The sequence below is a fragment of the Sceloporus occidentalis genome, unplaced genomic scaffold, assembly GCF_023333645.1.
Source record: "Sceloporus occidentalis isolate IW3139 unplaced genomic scaffold, rSceOcc1.0.p SCAF_6, whole genome shotgun sequence".
Lineage (NCBI taxonomy): Eukaryota > Metazoa > Chordata > Lepidosauria > Squamata > Phrynosomatidae > Sceloporus > Sceloporus occidentalis.
In genome coordinates this window covers 141,485,869-141,508,261 of record NW_028316986.1, presented here as the reverse complement: position 1 = coordinate 141,508,261, position 22,393 = coordinate 141,485,869, and the positions used below count along the sequence as shown (strand labels likewise).

The window sequence follows — 22,393 nt, the reverse complement described above, 5'->3', positions numbered from 1 at the left end:
ATAGCCACTTTTAATAACAAATGACAGATGATGATAATGATGATGATGATGATTACTGCATCTTTCCCACAAACTTGGATTACAAATTAAAATTAGTACAGTATAGTTAAAAACATGCAAAAGATCAACATCAAAATAGAATTAAACTATTTTAATGCTGATCTTTTGTATGTTTTTAACTACATCATATTCATTTATAATCTGCCTGGAACTCAAGACAGCTAACAAAAGGGAAACAGTTACAGATAAAAAGCTCACATCACTTTTGTTTAATGTGAACTTAAGTTTTGATAAATGTTAAAGTAAAATTAAACTATCACTTTCTATTGATAGTTTAATTAAAAGGAATTATTAAAAGAAATTTATACTCATGTTCAAATCCTGTTGAATTATGCTGTTATTAAAGGTCTTTCTCAGTGAGCAGTTAGTTCCCAAAGGCCAGTAAAAGCAGAACAAAACAAAGAGTTTTGTCTGCTGCCACTGTCAGAAGAACCCAATGCGTGGTGCTAGCATATCCTTCTGGAAGGTACTTCCAAAGCTTTGGAGCACCCACCAAGAAGGCCCTCTCCCATGTTCTCACCAGATACACCCATGGTGATGTTGGGTTGGAGAGAAGGGCCTCTGAAGACATTCAAAACCAGGCAGTCTCACATGGGAGAATATAGTCCTTCATATAACTTTGCCCCAAAGTGTATAAGGCATTATAGATCATAACCAGCACTTTGAAACAGCCAGCCAGTGGATCTGTTGTGACAAGGAAGTTATATGCTCCCTTTAACCAGTCTGAGTCAGTAGTCTCATAATAGCACTTTGGACTGCTGAAGTTTCCAAACACTCTTCCAAGGCAACCCCACACAGAGTGTGTTACAGTAATCCAAATGGGATGTAACTAGGGCCCTGTCCAGATGGGTGCAATAGGACACCCTCATCATGTGCGGAGGGCGGCGCTTGTAGATGCCCCTCGCATGTGACAAGGGTGTCAAAACGGCGGCATCCTGTACAGATGGGTGCTGTCATCATTACGTGATTGACACCTAGCATCCGCACATCGTGGCACCATTATGACCATTGGTGGACTGCGGCATCATAATTGTGCTGCAAGAACAGCACGATTTTTTGCAGGTTCTTTTTCGTCCGTGGGGAAGTCCCGCGGTCTAGAGGTTGCAGCTTCCCCACGGACCAAAGCTAGGTGCCGGGAGACCATCCTTTTTGGATGGTCTGTCCTGCACCAAGGGCATGTGTCACCATAGGCATTACTAGGCCTTAACTGTAAAAATGCTCTTTTGGTTGCCAGTGAAACCTGAGCCTCCAGGGTCACATTAAATTGAATACACACAAGCCTGTGGATCTGCATCTTCAAGGGAGAGTGTAACTCCATCCAGCTCAGGCTGAATCCTTATTCACTGATCTGCATTTCAACTAACCAGGAGCACCTCTGTCTTGTCTGGATTAAACTTCAGTTTGTTTCTTCTCATCTGGTCCATTATTGACAGTAGACACTGCATTAGCACCGAAACACCTTCCTGGGAGTTAGAGATGTTCAGAGCTTTTTTTGGATTACGATTCTCCGGGTCCTTCAGCCAATATAGCTACTGGTCAGGTTGGCAGGGGGGATACTGGAAGATATAGTCCAATATTAGGTTCTGTGGCTACTATGTGATTAGTGTTTTTCTTTTCCTAATTCTTTCTCCTCCTCTCTCTCCTTTTCTCTCTTTCTTTTGAATGGAAGGCCACCATGCCATATCACAAATTACCTTTGAACCTCACCTTAATTTCAAGAGTGGTTTATCATTTGGCATAGTTGGACTGTTGAGAAAGGCAAGCCAGTGTCCTCTTGGACACGTGGAATTTGCCATGCTGTTCTTTGGGTTCTGGCTATTAGCATTTGCTCAATTTGCATGGGTCATTCAGGTTACAGTGTTTAGATTACCTTGGGGCATTTTATGTCACTGTGATTCATTTAATGAAATTCTATATTGTCCTTCAGTATTATTTTTGAGGACAGTTTTCTAAATTGCAAGCAAAAATAAACATTGCCATCTGAACAGCAGTGAAAAGCAGTATCAAAATCCAGTTGAAGCCATTCAAATAGCCTCAAAGAATAAAGAGATCCTGGCTCCACAATGGCATGGGTAGCAAGTGAGGCTCTTGAGGGAGGGACCTCCAAAGATGGTGCACCTCCTCAATTGCAGTCCTGCAAATGGTCTGGCAAAAGGGAAAGACCAGTACAGGATGTGCTCAGAACACTATGGGTTGCAGTAGAACACACTAAGGCAGTCTATGCTGACTTGTCTGATTATTATTATTATTATTATTATTATTTACTTATATCCTTTTCACAATATAGGGACTCAAGGCAGCGCACAGCCAATCTAAAACTATACAAAACAATACAACCAAAACAATACAAAAACATTAAAAATTGATAAATACAAAATTCAAAGAGCCATTAAACAATTTAAAAAATTTAAATAATTTTGTTTTAACATTTAAAATGTATTAAACACACCTTAAATCTGAATTACACAGCATTCAAATGCTTGTCAGTCTGGAAAAAAAACTGATGGTACAAAAATGTTTTTATCTGCCACCAAAAGGTGAACAAAAATGGAGCCATCCTGGTCTCTCTAGGGAGGAAGCTCCAGAGCTTGGGAGCAGCCACCAAGAAGGCACTCTCTCTTGTTCCCACCAAATGAGCCTGAGAGGATGGCCACACAACATATGGCCCGGGGGCCACATGCGGCCTGTCAGAGGATTTCAGGTGGCCCATGAAGATGTGGAACAACTTCAAGAGTCCTCTGATGCTCAACTTTCTCCTAAGGAGAATGATGGGTGGAGGAGGAGGATGGGAAAACACTTGCTCTGGCTTTCTCCTGAGAAGGCCAGGCAGTGGAGGAGGAAGAGGAGTAAACATTCGCCCCCCAAGGTTCCTCTATCGTTTGGCCTTCTCCCAAGGAGAGGTCTGGGCACAGGAGGCGAAGGACAGACAGGCTCCACCACCACTTGGCTTTCTCCTGAGGAGAGGGCAGGGCAGAGGAGGAGGAGGAGGAGGATAGAATTAATATTAATTCTAATTAATAATTAGTTAATTAAAACCTATCTGCAGCCATAAGGAATTTAGCCTATTTTAATTTTGGCCCCTACCTACGGCCAAGGTGTGCAGGCCTGCTCTAGTAGGCTCATAAAGGGAGATAACAGTCCTTCCAATAACCTGGACCCAAACCCTATAGGGTTTTATAGGTCAAAACCAGCACTTTGAATTGTGCCTGGAAATGGACTGGCAGTTAATGGTGCTGTTGCAACAAGGGAGTTGTGTGCTCCCTGTAGCCAGCTCCAGCTTACAACCTGGCTGCAGCTGTTTGGACAAACTGTAGTTTCTGAGCACTTTTCAAAGGCAGCCCCACATAGAGCACATTACAGTAAACCAAACAGGATGTAATCAAGGCATGTACCACCATGGCCAGCTCTAACTTCTACTTACAGCAAAAGCGTTCAAAGAAGAAACGGGCATATATCACAAAAACATGCCAGATAAAAATCTACACATGATAGTCCAGATCCTATTGTTAGTTCCTGACTAGATCAGTGTTGACTCAGTCATCCTCAGTTGATTCAGGTGATCAGTGCTCAATGGACCTACTTTGACCGAAAGAACCAGTGTGGTGTAGTGGTTCAAATGCCAGGGTTCAAATGCCCACTTGGCCATAGAAGCCCATTGGGTGAAGTCACCTTCTTGAATAAGTTACCTTCTCTCAACCTCAGAGGAAGGCATAGGCAACTCCCCTCTGAACAAGTGTTGCCAAGAAAGCCCTGCAATAGGGTCACCTTAGGATCACCTAAGTTGGAAACAAGAAGGTACACAACAACAGCAACAAACTGACTGGTTTAGGCCAAACATCTGCAATTTCTAGAGGAGTAAAGTGAGTAGGATCAAATTCAAAGGGTTGCACAAATAGGTGTGTCTTCAACCTGCATCTGAGAATGAGATTTCTCAGTGGATGTCTAATATAAGGGAGGAGAATATTCCACAGAGCAGACACCACCACCATCCAGACTTTAAAGGCACTGTCCAGCATGCTCCTTTGCAGTTACTAGGGGGTGTGGGGAGCAGACTACACTAGGTGACACCCTAAGCAGTGGCTGACTGCTCCCCAAACACCTGCCTTTTGGCAGAAACAGGCTGTGGCATTCTCCTGCATCCATTTAAAAGGCTGAAGAGATGGGTGAGTCGGGTGAGGATCAGTGGGAGGAGAAAGGAGTGTCCTCAGGGTTTTTTAAAAATTAAAATTTAATGTTTATTTTTTTTAATTTTAAAACATCATATCTTACCAAGTGTTAACTTTAACCACATTCAACAATGTACACGTAAATACATTTAGGCGTTGTGGATATGATATTGTAATTTAAAGGTATAATTTGAATTTTGCTAGTTGTTTATGTCACAACGGTGACCATTACATTCTGTGATACATCAGAATTATGATTTAGTAGTAACATTACTACAAAAAGCATTACTGAGGATGCTTTATGGTGTGATGTGTAAGGAGGTCAAGAAACTATGTGTTACCTCACTAATGCCAACCCTTGTGACACCACTGCTCCTTTGGCATTAATCCTTTTAATGCCGAACCTGGACTATGCTCCAGGTTTTAGCCTGAACTTTAAAGGAACTAGCCAAGATCCTGAACCCTGTTCCAAAATAGGTTTAGCACCCTGGATAGCTCCCTTAAAGTCTGGATTAAAATCCGATTTACCACCACACTGACATACAATAGACCTACTCCCTGCCACTGGGAGAAAGATAAGACAACGATGATCTCATGTTGGTGATGCCACATGGATCTGATGCCTTGTCCAAAGGGAATGAAAAAAGAATGGAATTATTTCAGAGTGAACACTGAATGGAAACACCTCAGGATAGCTTTGTGTGTGTGTCTCTGTGTGTTTACCCCCGTAGGCCTCAGCACTGCTTTACGAACATCCAGCAGAATTACATCAGGGCACTTGCTTGAGGATCCACAGTGCCCACGGCCAGAGCTCTGCTGGATTGCTTCAGCCTCTTTGAAGTCCCTTTGAGTGTTGCCCATAGCTTAGCATTACAGCATTGCCAGTCCTGTAGAGTTCTTGCCCAAGATTCCAGAAAGGCTTCTGGCTTCTTCCAAACTCACATGAATTGCTCCCAATTTGTCATAAACTGAGACCCATGTTGACAAACTACTCTTTAAGTGGTTTATGGCTGGCCATCTAAAGCACAGGAATCAGTCTGAGTGAAGTACACAAGATGATCAAAGTGTGTAAGGGAGGGACAGGCTAGGCATCTCTGAGTTGTGAGCAAGAGGAGTCTAGGCCCTTAGTCTGCAAGTAGTCTTCCTGGACTATATGTATGTGTCTACGTACCTTCAAATCAATTTATGGCAACTCCATGAACTTCATAGGGTTTTCTTAGACAAGGAATATTCAGAGGTAGTTTTGCCAGTTCCTTCAGCTGAAATACAGCCTACAGCAACTGATATTTATTGGCACAACTGGTAACAAATTTTGACCTCTAGACACAGGAGATTATCGCACCCAGAAATCCCGCTGGAATAGATGTGGGATTTAAAAGTCAAAAATGGGTGTTACCACACTTACCATTCCCAGGCAATATGCAGCCCATACCCATCCCAGGCAACCCATCTGCAACCCGGACCCTTTTTAGGAATGGGAAAATCCTAGTTGCAACAAAAGTCCAGGTTGCAGATGGGCTGCCCAGGATGGGTACAGGCGGCATACAGCCTGGGAACGGGTAAGTGTGCTAACACCCATTTTTTTTACTTTTAAATCCCGCATCTATCCAGGTGGGATTTCTGGGTGCAATAATCTCCACAGTTGCAATGAGACAAGTCCAACTTGTGTGTGTCTGTGTGTTTGTCTTCAAGTTGCTTGTTGACATATGATGACCCCATGGATTTTACAGGGTTTCCTTAGGCAAGGAATACTCAGGTTTTGCCTGTTCCTTCCTTTGATATATAGTCTACAGCACCTGATATCCATTGGCACAACTGGTAACAAATTTCAACCTCTAAACACAGTCCAACTTGTGTGTGTGCCTTCATGTTGCCTGTTGATTTATGGTGACCCTATTAATTGCATAGGGTTTTCTTGGGTGAGGAATAGTCAGAGGTGAGTTTGCCAGTTCCTGAAATGTAAACTACAGCACCTGGTATTCATTGCCAGTCTCCCATCCAAGTACTAACCAGGTCTGGCTCTGCTTAGCTTCCAAGATCAGAAAAGATCTTGTGCCCTTAGCATATTTAGTCCTAGTGTTGAAAGGGAAAGGAGGGTAGCTCTTTCTGGTCAATAGCTTAGCTAGCCAGGAATCCTAACTCTGAGTATGTGTAAGCCCATGTTGCACTACCAGTCCCCATGCATTTTCCCATCCTTGCCTTATACACTGTGAAGATTGTGGTTCCCATGTTGATGGAGTGATGAATCTGTTCTGGATTCTAGTCTGAATTTTAAAAGGAGCTGAATTTCCTTTAGGAATACAATTCAGCACCTCATGCGGCTCCTTTAAGTTTGGTGTAAAACCCAGAGTTGAATCACTACTCCAGATACAGGGAAACAACCAGACTTTAGTGCTTCTAAAAACAGAGAGGTTGTTGGTAGTGTGTGTGTCTGTGTGTGAGAGAGAAAGAGCTCCTGACTTATCTTGGAAAAGAAAAATGCGGGAAATCTCTTGGGGGGGGGAGGGGGGGAACAAAATACTTTTGTGGACTACAACTCCCAGACTTCTCATCCTACCAGTATTCTGAACTAGTTAGATCTTTGGTCTGATCCCATGTGGCTCTTGTTATGTTCTTCTGTAAATATACTGAATGCTTGTAGCAGGCAAAAAAAGTGCTATGTATTCTTCTTATATTGTCAAAGTACGTCCCCCTTTTTGACGGAGAGGTTAAGACAACTGCCATTGAGGTAATGCAACAATGTGCATGGGAAACTGAAGCCCTTGAATGATAAAGAGGGCATGCGCCAGCTCACACTTGAGTATTGTTCAGTAGAAATCACCCCAAAGCCACAAAATGCTACTTTCAGTTAAAAGTGGGGGAAGGATTTACAAATTCTGTATTTCTTTGGAAATGAGGATGCACTACTTTACAGAACTGTAAAGAAAAGGGGTGCCTGTACTGCCCTCTATTGGGCCTTAAATGCAATTAGCAGAAAACACAGTCAAGACTCAAAAGTTCATGAGCTTACTGTGTATAGTGTTTTAAGTTCATGAGCTTACTGTATATACTCAACTATAAGTCGACCTCATATATAAGGCAAGGGCATGTTTAGGGGCCAAAATTATGGATTTTGATATGACCTGTGGATAAGTCGAGGGTAAAATTTAGGGGCCTCAAATAAACAAGGTAAAGAATGAAGCAAAAGAAAACAATACTAAAGAACTTACAAAATTCCAGCAGGCATAACTGTTTGTGCTCACCCTAAAGGCTGGATGGATGAGAGAGGAGAGGGGGGTCAGTACTTTCAGGACAGATTACACTCTTGCCTTTCGCCAGAGGATTCTTTTTGAATAAGAGTTAAATTACAATACTTACATTGACTCATGGATAAGTCAACTCAGTTTTTGGGGGTCAATTTTTGACCAAACATTTTAGACTTATACATGAGTATATGCAGAAGCACTGAAGTCTTCTACCTATAATGTTATGAGTTCAGTTGATGAGCACTTGAGTAGTAAATAATTGTAAATAATTGCTGGATGGCCAAGAGCCTTTTGGCTTGCATAACAAAAGCATGCCCATGCACGCATACACTCACTCTGCATCTTAGCAGCTAGGAGTATTGTACAGGGAGCAGAATAGGTTGGCTGACCCTTGGAGCAGCTCTCCTCTTGCTATGCCACTGCCCTGGGCCAATGCTATTCCATGGTTGTTGTACACTATAACTACAAATGGCAACATATCTGATGACAGGCCTCCTGCATGCTGTCTAATCTAAGTCAGCCTAATAGATGAATAAACTCCTGTGCTTTCAGTAGGACCAAAATGTAAAATATCCTAGGTAAAGGCATCCACAGGCAAAGACAAAAAAAAAATAACACTCTCTGTTGTTTCACCTCTTTCAGGTTGTTTCTAATGGAGCAGAGAAACAGTGTACCAGTAGGTACTTACTCTTTACTACAAGGTGTAGGTTTAACTCATACTGTATAAGACAGGTGCATTTTCTGATTCCATAAATTCCACAAGGGAACCTTTTGCTTTAGTTGCACTAATATCCTCCCTGTAAAATCATACTCTTGTCTTGAAGCTATACTTTCCATTATCTTGGGTGCTTGCAAAACTTTGAATGGAACAAGTTTTTCTAGCAAAAGAATACAGATTTTTATCTTTAATGAGCAGCCTATCATTTAGCTTCGGGAAACAGCTTCCTGGTTCTAAATGGCTTGCAAGCAGTAGCTGTCACACAGCTTCAAAAGCTGACAGTAGACTCTGCTCTTGTGGAGTCTAGAGGAACGATCTTAAAATGTTGGGAATGGCAGAGGATGTTAGCATAGATCAGGAAGACTCAGCTGCTCAAAATGGTGAAATGGTCAGCTGGGACATCAATGACATCAAGCTTCCCAAGGTAGGTGCATTTTGGCTTCTTTTAGAAATAGCAACTCTAAAAAAAATCATAATCCTTATAATTATTAAAATATATTGTTTATTTTTTCATTTAATAATTCATTTATATAATGTTATGAGCATATACTGGCACATTACAGAGAAGAAATGTGGACCTTGTTGGACCACAGTTCCTTGTCATTGGCCATGCTAGCTTGGATTGGTGGAAGTCAGGTCTGAAAACAGCTGGCTGACCACAGATTTTCTATTCTTGTTATCCAAGAAGATAACTTTAAAAAGAGAGATTTCTTCCACATGGAAAGAACTCAATCGGACTTACATCTGAGTAGACATGCATAGGAGTATACTGTTAGAATTCACCTATTGAAATCAATGGGGCTTAAGTTGTCACAATTGGCTCAAGTCCAGTTGACTTCAGTGGACCTGCCCTAAGTATGACAAAGTCTGGATAGAAACCCTTGACAACATTATCACATACTGTATAACACCATCCTGCAAGGTACTTGAAGTTTTCAACTGAAAGCTCTTCAGATTTGTTGAGCATTTCACCAGTGAAAATGTGAACTGTGTTCACTGAGTGTGAGTGCTACACTCTAAATCTTGTAAAATGAGATTCATAAACTAGCTGATATCTTTCCTTGTACTGAATTCAATTGGTCAGAATGGGCTTGGTAGCTTGTACACTCATTCCGTCCACGGTTGGCGTATCAGTGCACCATATAATTGTCTTTTCTATAACCACATTCTTCATTCCTGGGCATTGTGCAAGCATCAGTGAAATGCAGAAGGCTCTACCTACAATCACTTATAAATGAAATATTCTTAAATGTTAATAAAATCTGTCATTAGAATAAGGCCAGTTTTATTAGAACAACCCTGAGGGTACCGGGGGCTGCAGATGTACAAACATGCTACTAGAAGTAGGACAATGATAATCTTGGAAGCATGACCATGTGGTTACAAAACGCTTTTAGTGAGCTGGACTGCAAGATAAAAGGGGCTGGATTTGGAGGATGCACACAGCATCGAGACTGTAGACTGCATACTGCTATAGTAAATTTTAGCTGTTACTCCCAAATTTACCCCATGTTGCTAGATTTAATGTTGATGATTGTGTGGATATTATTTGAATGAAAGAAAGCCTTACTGGTACTATACAGAATCCTCAGATTTGTTGCATCACATCAACTTTGTTGTTGTATACATTCAAGTTGTTTCTGACTTATGGTGACCTTAAGACAAAACAATCATGGGGTTTTCTTGACAAGATTTGTTCCAAGGGGCTTTGCCTTCCTCTGAAATTGAGAGAATGTGACTTGCCCAAGGTCATCCAGTGGGTTTCCATGGCTAAATGGGGATTTGAACCCTGGTCTCAAGAGTCATAGTCCAACACTCAAACCACTACACTGCACTGGCTCCTCATCACATCAACTTCCATGGATCAAACTCAAGGTTTTTTCTTTAAAAGCTGAATTTTGGTGGTGCTGAACTTGCATGAAAATGTTTGGAATGTCAACCCTAGTTTAAACATCAAGACTAGCATTCCATTGGTAACAGATACCCATGTATTTAACTTTTTTAGTCATGGCAGGTGGAGGAATACAGCACTTCTATCTGTTATGACTCTTTCCCCAAGCCACCTGCTGCTTTCTGGCTGGACACCGATCCCCATGGTCATTCAGTGACTAAGGGAGTACAAGGAGAAAATGATACACAGGCAGCCAGCCAGCTGCATTCTTGCAGCCACCCCCATAAAGAAAAACCTTTCAATGTTAAAGATCTCAACCATGAAAGTGATGCACACATTTCAATTTTTACAATTAGGTGTTCTTAATTTGGCTAGACTGTGTATTGTCTATCTAGCTGTGCTGATTCTAAATCTGTAACTAGACCTTGTTCATACAGTATTTGTATGATGTTAGCCCCTGAAGTCATTTTATGATTCCTGTGCAAAGTTGTTAGATTTGCTGTAGGTCCCAATAATGGTGACATTAAAAAAAAACAAACCACACTATTCTTTAGCTGGAGTGTCTTCTTGATTTTTATAAACATTCTGCAAACAAAAATCACAAACTTCCTCACTGGAAAATTGTGGTTAGAAAGATTTTGACATCACCTAGAAACTAACCACTACATCATCACTGCGAGAGATTGGAGTGAGAACCGTAGCATGCATTTGACTCGAACTTTGCTTTTTCTTTCAAACATGTCTCTTGAAAGGAAAAAAGAAAGGAATCTGCAGATCCAAGGAGATGATAGGCAATCACCAGTGAGAGAGGATACCACAGTCAGAAAGAAGTCCCCCATCACAATTCCTTCTTGCACCCTCTCTTATTGGCAGGAGAGAGGAGCGAACGTCCTCTGCTATGTGCCCTGATCACCAGCAGAAAGCTCTCCATTTCTTGGAGTGGCTGCTGTCTTGTAAAGCAAGTCTTTTGGGGAAGGGGGGCGGCCAGGCCTGGACATGTTACTAAGAATGCATAACAGTAGATGATGTAGACCATGGGGCCACATTTTCTGTGCTGAAAAAGCTGTCCCCTATGCAGAAGATGCTATTTTCTCTATAGATGGGCCACATGCAAATTTAGTGAAAAATAGATCCCTAATTGCAGCATTTGCAGGAAATTACTTTTTCTGTATGGAAAATGCGGTTTCCTGCACAGAAAATCCAGCTTTATGCACAAAACAGCCAAGTGCAAATTTTTCACAGAATAAATTCCAAACTGTGAAGAATCTCATCATGACAGAGTTTCTCAATATATAGAAAACATGTTTTTCTATCTTTTAAAAAAACATTTTTTAATATTCTTTCCATCCCTATTCTGAAGTTGCATGATCTGGCAACAGAAACCACATGAAATGTACAAGAAATGAAGCAGATGAATATTTGTTAAGACCGAGGGCAACTCAATAATAAATAAAAGCAATAAACAAAGTGGTTTTTGATCTGCTACTTCCCTCCTCCCATGCTCACTTTAAATGTGACCAAGAGTGCATCTGCACATTAGAATCATAGAGTTGGAAGAGACCGCAAGGGTCATCCAGATCAAAGCATCCCCGACAGATGGCCATCCAGCCTCTGTTTGAAGACCTCCAAGGAGGGAGACTTCACTACACTCCGGGGGAGTTTGTTCCACTGTCGAACAGCCCTTACTGTCAGGAAGTTCCTCCTAATGTTGAGGTGGAATCTCTTTTCCTGCAGCTTGCATCCATTGCTCCGGGTCTTAGTCTCTGGAGCAGCAGAAAACAAGCTTGCTCCCTCCTCAATATAACATCCCTTCAAATATTTAAATAGGGCTATTATATTGCAGTTTGACACTACTTTAAACGCTGTAGCTCCATCCTATATAATCTTGATATTTCTAGTTTTACAAGGTCTTTAGCCTTCTCTGCCAACAAGTGCTTGTGCCTCACCAAACTACAAATCCCAGTATTCTGAAGGATGGATCCATGACAGTTAAAGTGGTGTTAAATGGCATTATTTATACAGTATAGATGCACCCTATGTCTGAAGGCAACCCTGTTTGCTTATTAACATCAAGAAGTTGTGGATGTCAGGCTGAAAATTAAAGAAATCACAACACCAAACATTTGCATTTGTACATATATGTGTAAATTCCCTCTGCACAGATCTTACAAAAGTCCTGTTCCTGAATTTCCAGCTTACTGTCTGGGTGCACTCAAATGATCTAGGCCTCTATTGCAGACTGGATCTGCTGGCTTTGAAATCTGCAAGATGAGGGAGGCATCTGTGCTCTTGTTTCTTCTGTTACAAACATAACATTCTCTGGATTCCTAACAGGATGTGAAACAAACAGATTGGTTTCAGGACTGGCCAGATTCCTACATAAAATGCATCTATAGTGCTGATGATAAAAATGCTCAGAGGCACCTGAGCAGCTGGGCAATGCGAAACACCAACAATCACAACTCCCGCATCTTGAAAAAGTCCTGCCTTGGAGTCGTGGTCTGTAGCAATGATTGTTCTGCCCCTCATGGAGGCAAGATGTACCTGAGACCCGCCATATGTGATAAGGCCAGGCAAAAACAGCAAAGTAAGTATGACCTTATGTGAAAATGTTGAGATTGCTTGCTTGAACTTCTTGCAATTAAGTGTAGGTCTTTATTTGCAATTGGGCTTCCGCAGAAATTAAATCTCACAGGCACTATCCACTGGGCAATCCAATTTTGTAATCAGACTAGTTTTAAACTAGAGATAATCCATTAAGATACATGCAGCCTGATCCTAGGCACACTTGCTCAGGAGCAGGTTGCACTGAATTACATGGTACTTACTCTGGAGCAAGATAGCAGAGGGCTTCTGCTAAGGTAGACTTGTGTCCTACTTTACAGAGAAGAGTCCTCTGGAGAAATCTTTGATGACACTCTTTGAGGACAGGTGGACTTGCTTGGAAGGGCTGTCCATGTTTAAAGATCAAGGACTCTTGAAGGAAGGAGGTTTGGAGATGTCCATCAACAGTCAGCACTGAGAGAGCAGGCACACATATTACCTGCTGGTCAGGATCTTTCCCACTGTGACAACATGTATTATTAGGGTAGTGGTCTGAAAAAGATATCAGGGCTTCTGGACCTCAAAAAGCCGTGTGGAAGAGGGTATAACTTATTATGAAAGTGTTCCCTGATGAAATTCCCTCTTCCATAGAACTTTTAAAAGTATAAATGCTTGTTCTTTTTCTCACGTGGCTACCTGATGTATTGTTTTTCTATATAATTTATAGCCACTATTTTTTAATTTGTTTCTTTACATAAAAAAGAAAATGGCTCAGACTCTGTATGCAATTGGATATTGTAGCACCTTTGAGACTAACTGAAAGAAAGAAGTTGGTAGCGTGAGCGTTCATAGACTTCAGCCTACTTTCTCAGATCCATGCAGATGTAAACATGAATTTGAAGAAGCTGGCTGAAGTCTACTTCCTCAGATGCATGTTTACATCTGCATGCATCTGAGAAAGAAGGCTGAAGTCTATGAAATCTCATGCTACCAACTTCTTTCTTTCAGTTAGTCTCAAAGGTGCTACAAGATCTATTTGCATACTGATTTTCCAGACTAACACGGCCATACTTTTGAAACCAAGTATATGGGTATTATTGGCCATATGGAGTTAATATGCTCACAGCAAGCACATTTTTTTCCCTTTGCAGCAGTTATTTCTAACAGTTGCACCGATAGCAGTAGTCCTGTCAGTATCACTGTTGCCAGTATTTTTGTTATCCTGATTATCAAAATAATAATAATAATAATAATGCCTCTGGGTGTACATGTGTATTTGTCTGTCTGTCTATCAACAGTATCTATCACTTTGAATTAAGAAGTATAATATGATGACTGTCTATCAACAGTATCTATCACTTTGAATTAAGAAGTATAATATGATGACAGTAAGAATTAATCTTAACACTCAGTTCATTTAAAGGGCAATCTTTAATGGTACACTTCTCACAGGGAAATCATGTCCTAACTGTAATGGGCCTTTGAAGCTTATCCCCTGTCGAGGCCACGGTGGGTACCCTGTAACCAACTTCTGGAGACATGAAGGACCATACATATTTTTTCAGGTGGGATTATTTGTCTAAGGCAAATCTGTTGTTAGATGAAAAACACTGCAGGGCATGTGAAACACTAGGTTAAGGACAGACATGTTTTAAAATGGGATAGACAAGTAAAGAACTTCATATAGTTGGGGAACCACATATTCATATTGGTCCATTCCAAATATCAACTGGCTAAACAAGACAAACATGAAGAAATGTACACAGAGCATCTTCTGTTACGTACAGGAAAACATTTACCTTTTGTTCCTAAACCAGATCATCTTGAAGTTAAGCTTATTAAGTTTTTTGATATGGGGGACAGTAGGGTTTTCTCCCTAGTATGCCAGGAAAAGGTTTAGAAATGATAAGCAAATGAAATAAAATTCTGAAATAAATCCACTCAAAATGTTTCTAAAATGCACAACCAATCCTGTTGAAAGTAACATTTAAAAGTAATTAGAAAACATTGGCTGGAATCTTGCACTGGGAGACACATATATGGCGCATAGCCATGGGCCTCTCATAATGCTACAGTCCCAGAACGTACCTTTTAAGTGATGCTGCTCATGCAGAAAAGCCATTCCTGTGTTATTGGAGGGGAGAATCAGTATTAATGCATCCAGCTGTTTTCCTGTAGCTGGATATTCTGCAATAGGCATCTGCTGGGATCTCTGGGGAAGGACCCTGTAAATGTATCCTTGCAGCACATCCAGCTGCAGCAAAATAGCTGGACATGTCTCTGTTGATCCCTCTGCTCCCCAGTGCATAGAAATGGCCATGTCATGGGGCTGCATCACTTAAGAGAAAGCTAAATATCTTGCAAAACTACAAATCCCAGAGTTTCATAGCATTGAGCTACGACAGTTAAAGCAGGGTCAAATTACATTATTTCTGCAGTGCAGATTAGAACCAGTCCAACAGAGCAAGTGGCCAGAAATCTTAAGAACCAGAGCCCAAAAATCTGGAAAACATCAAGTTGGGGAAATGTGTCATAGTGTGTGAAAGAATTCCATTATTTAGAGGCCAATTATACAGACGTCTATTGAGAAACAAGTCTCACTGGACTTGGTGGTATTTAAATCTCAAAGAAGCATGCATAGCATTGCAATCATAAATGGCCCAAAATGGCCTGCTGGCATAACCTTGAGGTATAAATGTGGAAGGGATCCAAATGTCCTCTTGTAAATCAACATGGAAAGCAGTTATGGCAGCATTTTCCCCTGGGGAAAAAATGTCCTCCCAAAATTACATCAGAAGTCAATCACATAAGCTACGGTTACTATTCTTTCTTTTGTTACAATGCTTTTAACTCAGATCTTCAGTGAATTTAAAAACCCAGGGTTTTCCTGTAGGACAAATACAGATATTTTAGAATGGTTGTACTGCTTAGGCAAATGTGATCACCAGCACAGAACAGGAGATTTCTATTTAACCAGAAATAGAAAATAGATCATACTCGGGGGGGGGGGGGGGCATGCTAGGTTCAGTGAGACACACAGACCATATCTAGATTTTCCATTCCCTTTCTGAGTCTAGCTAGTGTGTGATATTTGAAATTGCATAGTTGTATGTATCTAAGCTTTGTTCACATTATGTATCTATGCCTTTTCAAGTCAAAGGGGGCTCACGATCACCCAAGACCAGAAACAAAAGCGGAAGCAGAAGCCAGACGCTCAATACAAAAAGCCCATATGCCAGCTTCACCAAGGCTTAAACGGAGCCGAGATACTGAGGTAAGCATTCTTTCCATTAACTTGGAAAGTGTTCACCCTTATCATTCATGGGCAGAGGGTGCACACAGAAGGTGAACATCAAATTAAATTTCAAGAGCCCCTGAATTGTGCAGTATATCCATTGAAAGATCTTTGACAAAAAAGCAAACTAGACAGTTTGCTCTCCAACTGCAATGATATTTATGTCTCTCATCAAAGAGATTCCAAATTGGTTTAAAGAAGTGTGAATTCTAGTGAAAAATGCTCTTGGGTTTTTCTGGGTTTTGCCACGTGTCACCGCCATGTTAATTCTTTCCATTCTGTTTGAAGGCTGTTTATAGTGATTTCGTGAATTTGTGCTAGGCTTCTTTCAGGGAGTTTTTAAAAACAGCAACAACTGGGGCATGGTTTGCTGAGGTGGTGTTATATTTTGAAGGACAAATTTGTTCCGCTCTATAGTTTTAATTAAAAATAAAAGAGCTATAGAGTTAAAATGCACAAGAGCTTGATACTGATGCACTTGATACATTAGAGCTCTCAACTTGGAAGGAAGGAAGGAAGGAAGCACATTGTTTTAATATATCTCTTGAACAAAGGATACATCGAAGGCTTTCATGACCAGCATCCATAGTTTTTTGTGGGTTTTTTGGGCTATGTGGCCATGTTCCAGAAAAGTTTCTTCCTGACATTTCGCCAGCATCTGTGGCTGGCATGCTACAGATGCTGGTGAAATGTCAGGAAGAAACTTTTCTGGAACATGGCCACATAGCCCGAAAAACCCACAAAAAACTAAGGATACATCGCTTGGATGTTTTTTTTTACAAACCCTGAGGAATACAGAAACAAATACCACACCCTCTTTTCACATTTGCTCCATCTAGAGGAGTCTTATAATATCAACCATCCCCTTCTAGGAAAAAAGGAACCTCCAGAATAATATTGAATGAGGCACATACACCCCTTCTGTCCCTGGTCACCCAGCGAGCAAAAAATTACATCTCTCCTCCACTTGTTGTTTGCTTTCAATTTGTTTCTGACATATAGAAAACCTAAGGTTTTCTTGGCAAGATTTGTTCAGAGGAGGTTTGCCATTGCTGTCCTCTGAGGCTGAGAGTACGTATGTCACATGCCCAAGGTCAACCAATGGGTTTCATGGCCAAGTGAGGCACCAAATCCAGGTTTCCAGAGTCGTAATCCAACACTCAAATCACTATGCCACTCTGTCTCTCTCTCCTCCACACCTCCATAAAATTCCACAAATCATAGTAAATGCATAATAAAGCCGCATCTGGAAGCATTTTAACCTTAAGCACATGGAACTGAACTTTCCATTTTCCTCTGTAGTATTGTCTCAGTTAAATCTTGTTCCCAGGTCAAGGAGTACCTTCTTGTATCGGAAAAGCAGCAGGCCCACTAATGTTATGATGCTATATAATAAATAAATAAATAAATAATAATAATAATAAATAAAAGAGCTTGGAATGGTTCCTTTCTTGGATTACACATCCAATGGCTTCAGAATATGCTCTGTGGTTGGTTAACAAATCATGCCTATTCAGCAGATGTGGGTTTTTATATCACAACAAGCCAAATTGCAGCTTGTTGGCTTATTGGGCAGCACAAACTCACGGTGTGTGAGCAGGTTTTACATGGCCCACCCCTGTTCAGATTTACTATGTATTTCCATTTACTCATTCACTCACAATCAATGGAGCTTCAGGGTACACAATATTTCTGCATTGGGCCCATTCTGGTCATTCAAACAACTGCCAGTTAGAGGACCGTGCCTTCAAAGAAGGAGCAGTTTTAATAAAAAGTCTGACAAAGGAGATTACTAGAACTGAGGTCCAAAACACACTGCAGAAATAATCCAGTTTGAGACCGCTTTAGCTCAATGCTAGGGAATTCTGGGAATTGTAGTTTTGTGAGACATCTCTATCAGAGAACTCTGGGGCCACAATGAACTACAATCCTCAGGATTCGCTAGCACTGAGCCAGGGCAGTTAAAGTGGTCTTGAACTGGATTATTTCTGCAGTGTGTTTTGGACCATAAACAGTGATCTAAAAATAGAGCTGGCTATACTTAGAAGATTTCTTAACATCATAAAGGATGGGCTTTAAAGAATTTGCATCTAGTGGAATGTCTTCTCAGGGAAAATCTCCATAGGGACAAAGAGTGTTTTACATTGCATTATTTCTGCTAATAGTATTTATTATTTTGCTGTTGTGCACCTTCAAATAATTTCCAACGTATGGCAACCTGGTAGGGCTTGGAACCAGAGCATCTAGAGTTGGAAGAGACCCAAGGGCTATCCAGTCCAATCCCCTGCCATGCACAAATACACCATCAAAACACTTCTGAGAGATGGCCATGCAGCCTCTGTTTAAAAACCTCCAAAGAAGGAGACTCAACCGCTCTCCGAGGGAATGTGTTCCACTGTTGGACAGCTCTTACTGTCAGGAAGTTCTTCCTAATGTTGAGGTGGAATCTCTTTTCCTGTAGTTTGAATCCATTGCTCCATGTCCTCATCTCTGGAGCAGCAAAAAGTACCCTTGCTACATCTTGAATATAATATCCCTACTAATATTTAAACAGGGCCATCATGTCACCTCTTAACCTTCTCTTCCCCAGGCTAAACATACCCAGCTCCCTAAGCTGCTTCCTAAGCCTAAATATTCTGAAGGCACCAGATATTGCCTAAAGGCAATATTTGTTCATGAGGGGGTTGCATTTGCCTTCCTTTGAAGCTTTTAGAATGCGACTTGCCCAAGGTCACCAAGTGGGTTTCCATGGCTGAGTGGGGATTTGAACCCTGGTATCGAGAGTCAAACCACTACACCATACTGTCTCTATTTATTACTACTTAAGGAAAAAATATGCCAAAAATGGGGGGAAGAGAGAGAGATAATTAAGAGTATTTACAAGGTGTACCCCCCCCCAGCACTGACACAATAAGGTACTTTGAGGGTGGATTATCTTCTTCACAATTAAAAACCAGTTACTGGGGTATTTAAGGCAATTTCACTGTAAGATGCCCAAGCAAGGGTTCCTATTAACAATTTGGAGGTGTGTTTCCTTGTTATCCGTCTTTGGAGTTTATCAAACTGGAGGAATTTCTCTTAATTTCTAATGAAAATAAAGTGGGGCCAGAAAGCATTCATTTAAAGTCGCTAGTTTTGCGCAATTATGTGAATACGCATTGTATTCGAACTGACTTCCCACTGCCCGAAAATAGCATGCCATTGCCCGAATTTGCATGTGGCAGTCTATCACGCAATAACGTGAAACCCCATGATTGCGTTCAGATTGCCATCAGATTATACTTTCAATTCCCCTTGTCTGACAGGGACGTAGCCAAGGGGGGGGGGTTCTTGGGGTCCGGACCCCCCCCCCTTCCATGAGAAAAATGAATGGTGTGTGCTGCTGCGCCGCCGTACTCAAGCCCCGTTATAATGGTGGCACTTAGTCTGGACCCCCCCTTCCTAAAATCCTAGCTACGTCCCTGTGTCTGATAAACTCTTTTGTAGCAGTGGAGCCTCAAACGCTGTGTGGCTACACTGGTGCAATTGTCGGAAAGATCTATTTGATCAAGGAAATAAATAGTTTACCATTTAGTTTCCAAAGGAATCCAGTGACATCTTTGAGAATAACTGGGAAAAAGAAATTTCCAGCATAAGCATTTCCAGTTGCATCTGGTGAAATAGACTGTAGTCGATGCAGTCCTAGCTCATTCTAAGAATTTCATTTTTCCCAGTTAGTCTCAAAGGTGCTACTGGATTCTTTTATAGATACCCTTCAACTGTTCTGATTTGGCAGGGACAGTCCTAATTAATCCCCTGTAGTTCTATATTTTCAGCTGCTTTAAAAATGTCCCAGTTTCTCTCTCCTCCTCCCACTTTCCCCATTAGTCCTCAGCTTACTTCTTTTGGTACATACTGAGTTCAAAGTGCAAAAAGCAGTTTGCACTCATTTAACTCAACAGGGAGGAAATGCAGGGGCAGACTTTTGCCCTTCCCAGTAGGCTCAGGGAAAAGCAAGCTGCAGCCTCTTCTAGCTTGTGTATTTTTCCTTATTAGTAACTTTTGCCACCTTGACCACATTCTAATATCGCTTGGTCATGTATCACAGTTTTCATCTGTGAAATGTTGGACGATATGTTTCCGTCTTTTTATGCTAAAACAGACTAACATAGATATCTCTTTGAATACTGTGACATTTAGTTTTTGTGAGGGAAAGGAAAGTTGCCAGTTTGTCTTGCACTAAAAGCTCAGAGAACAGAGCAGAATGAACATGGGAGAAAGGATGTTGAAGGAGGGGGTAGAATAAGGAGTGGGCTAAGGAAAAAAATACCTTAAAGAAGGGGTGGTTCTTTTGAATTTAAAAAAAATCATCACATTTTAACCAAATCTTCAGTATGTATACGTAAATACATTTAAGTTGTGCATATGTTGTTGTAATTTGAAGGTATATTTTTAATTTTGCTAGTTGTTTGTGTCAGTTCTATTAGCATTACATTCAGTGGTATATGTGAATTACAATTTATGAGTAACATTAATGCAAAAAAAGCACTACTAAGGATTGTGTATGCTGTGAAATACAAGGAGGTCAATGGGGGGGGGGGGCACACCATGTGTTACTGCACCAGGTGACACCAATCCTAGTGACACCACTACCTATGATGAGTTTTCTTGGCCAGTTTATTCAGAGGAGGTTTACCATTGCCAGCCTCTGAGGTTGAGAGTGTGTGAGTTGGCCAGTGTTACCCAGTAGTTTTTTATGCTAGAGTGGGGACACAAACACTGATCTCCAGAGTCATAGTCCAACACTCAAACCACTACATAATATAGATAGAGAATAAAACTTGAAAAGTGTATAGAGAAAATGGAGAGGTGGAACAGGGACAGAATTACCAATAGACCTAGAGGCAAAGGGGGATGTATACAACTTCCAGAAATGAATTCAGGGCAAGGAAGGGCCTCAGAGGAGCACAGAGGGACCAGGCAGTTTCTGCCATTGCTGCAGCATTGTGACCTGACAGTCCAAAAGGTCAAAGGAGCAGAGGGGAAGGAAGAGGGTGGGTTTTACATCTTGATTTGAACAAAGCAGCCAATATTTTAACTACAACCTTCTGGTTCAAGAATACTAAATCTAAGAACTAATGGGTCTTTAATTAAACTGCATGGTATGTTGATACATTTTTCTTGCTTAAGTCCCTAACAGGTGAGATGCAGTGCCAGGACATGTTACCGCTAGTTGCTTCCAAGCCAGAAGACTTCATGTCACACAGCACCTTCAGTGGGCATTTCAGACAAAAAACACTACTAGAGCCAATGTCAAACCATTGTGTGTCTGTTGCCAAAGGCTCCAGTTCAGGAAAACCATCTTACCTAGAGGAGCACAGTCAGGACCTGGGCTACTACAAATATTTGGACAAGTGCAAACAAACTGGAAACAGTGACTATATTAACTGCAGGGATCCAACAGAATCTTCAGCCCCTGCATATTCTGACTACAGAGAGGCACAAATCTGGAATAAGACCTTGGACCTAGGGAGAAATCCCATGCCAGAGAAATATTGCAATGGCTCAACCATGTTTTTCCCGGGTTTGTCCTGTGAAACCTTCACCTCCATAAACACTGTTGATTTGGGTATCCAACCTGCTCCTCCGAGATGGGAACCAACTGTCAAGGTGGGCTACCACTCATTCAGACCTAATGCAGGTACATTTGGAGAGGATATGTATGAAGGAAAGCCATACCTAAACTGTAACAGCAGCAATGTCCCTACAACCTTCTGCCAGCTTCCTCTAGAAGAGACTTACCTTATTGCAGATGCCGGACATCACTACTACCCGAATTCATTACCTACAAAAGGAAGTGAATGGCACACTGAAGAAGAAAGAAAATACACAAATCTGGAAGGCTGCGACAATGAGATATTTTTCAACTTTGTCTCTTTACGATGACACTATCACTATATTTCACAGCAATGAAGTGGATTCTCTGCTGATCACAATGGATCATGCCACACAATGGAATGGTCACAAGCTGATAATGGCTTGTGGAGAAAATGGTGTTAATAAATTATACATACTGATGTCTATGAGAAACTTGAATAATTGTTTCTTTATTTTTGCATTTGTATCACTCCCCTTGTTTCCTTATACTTCCATTTTTATTAGATTGTATGCCTTTGGCATGTTTATTGCTTTATTTTATGTATATCAATGGTGCTATATAAATGAGGAGGAGAAGGGGGAATTTTAGTCATGTTCTCTGATGTGGCACTCTCTGGTTATGTGCCAAAGGTGGCCAAAAGGTGGCCCTGGGGCTTCATAAGCTCCCCAAGCTGTTATCACAGCCCCTCTAGACTTCCCAGAATGTCTTTTTTCTGGCAAAAAAGGGTAGAAGGGAATTGTCTCCTCCTGGAGATGTAATTCACCTTTTAAATAGTTGAACTTAATATATATTATTATTTTTGATGTCTTCAAAATCAGATGTGTTCTAGCATAGGA

General features: G+C 41.1%; 1 protein-coding gene across 1 annotated transcript; it reads left to right on the top strand.

Moving 5' to 3' along the window:
- Positions 1–8,511: 8,511 nt before the first annotated feature.
- Positions 8,512–21,844, top strand: GCM1 (GCM transcription factor 1). The gene is made up of 5 exons (XM_089529509.1): positions 8,512–8,613; positions 12,415–12,667; positions 14,077–14,189; positions 15,779–15,898; positions 21,089–21,844. Exons 1-5 carry the CDS (start codon positions 8,512–8,514, stop codon positions 21,842–21,844), a joined length of 1,344 nt encoding a protein of 447 aa, XP_089385635.1.
- The last annotated feature ends 549 nt before the right edge of the window (positions 21,845–22,393 follow it).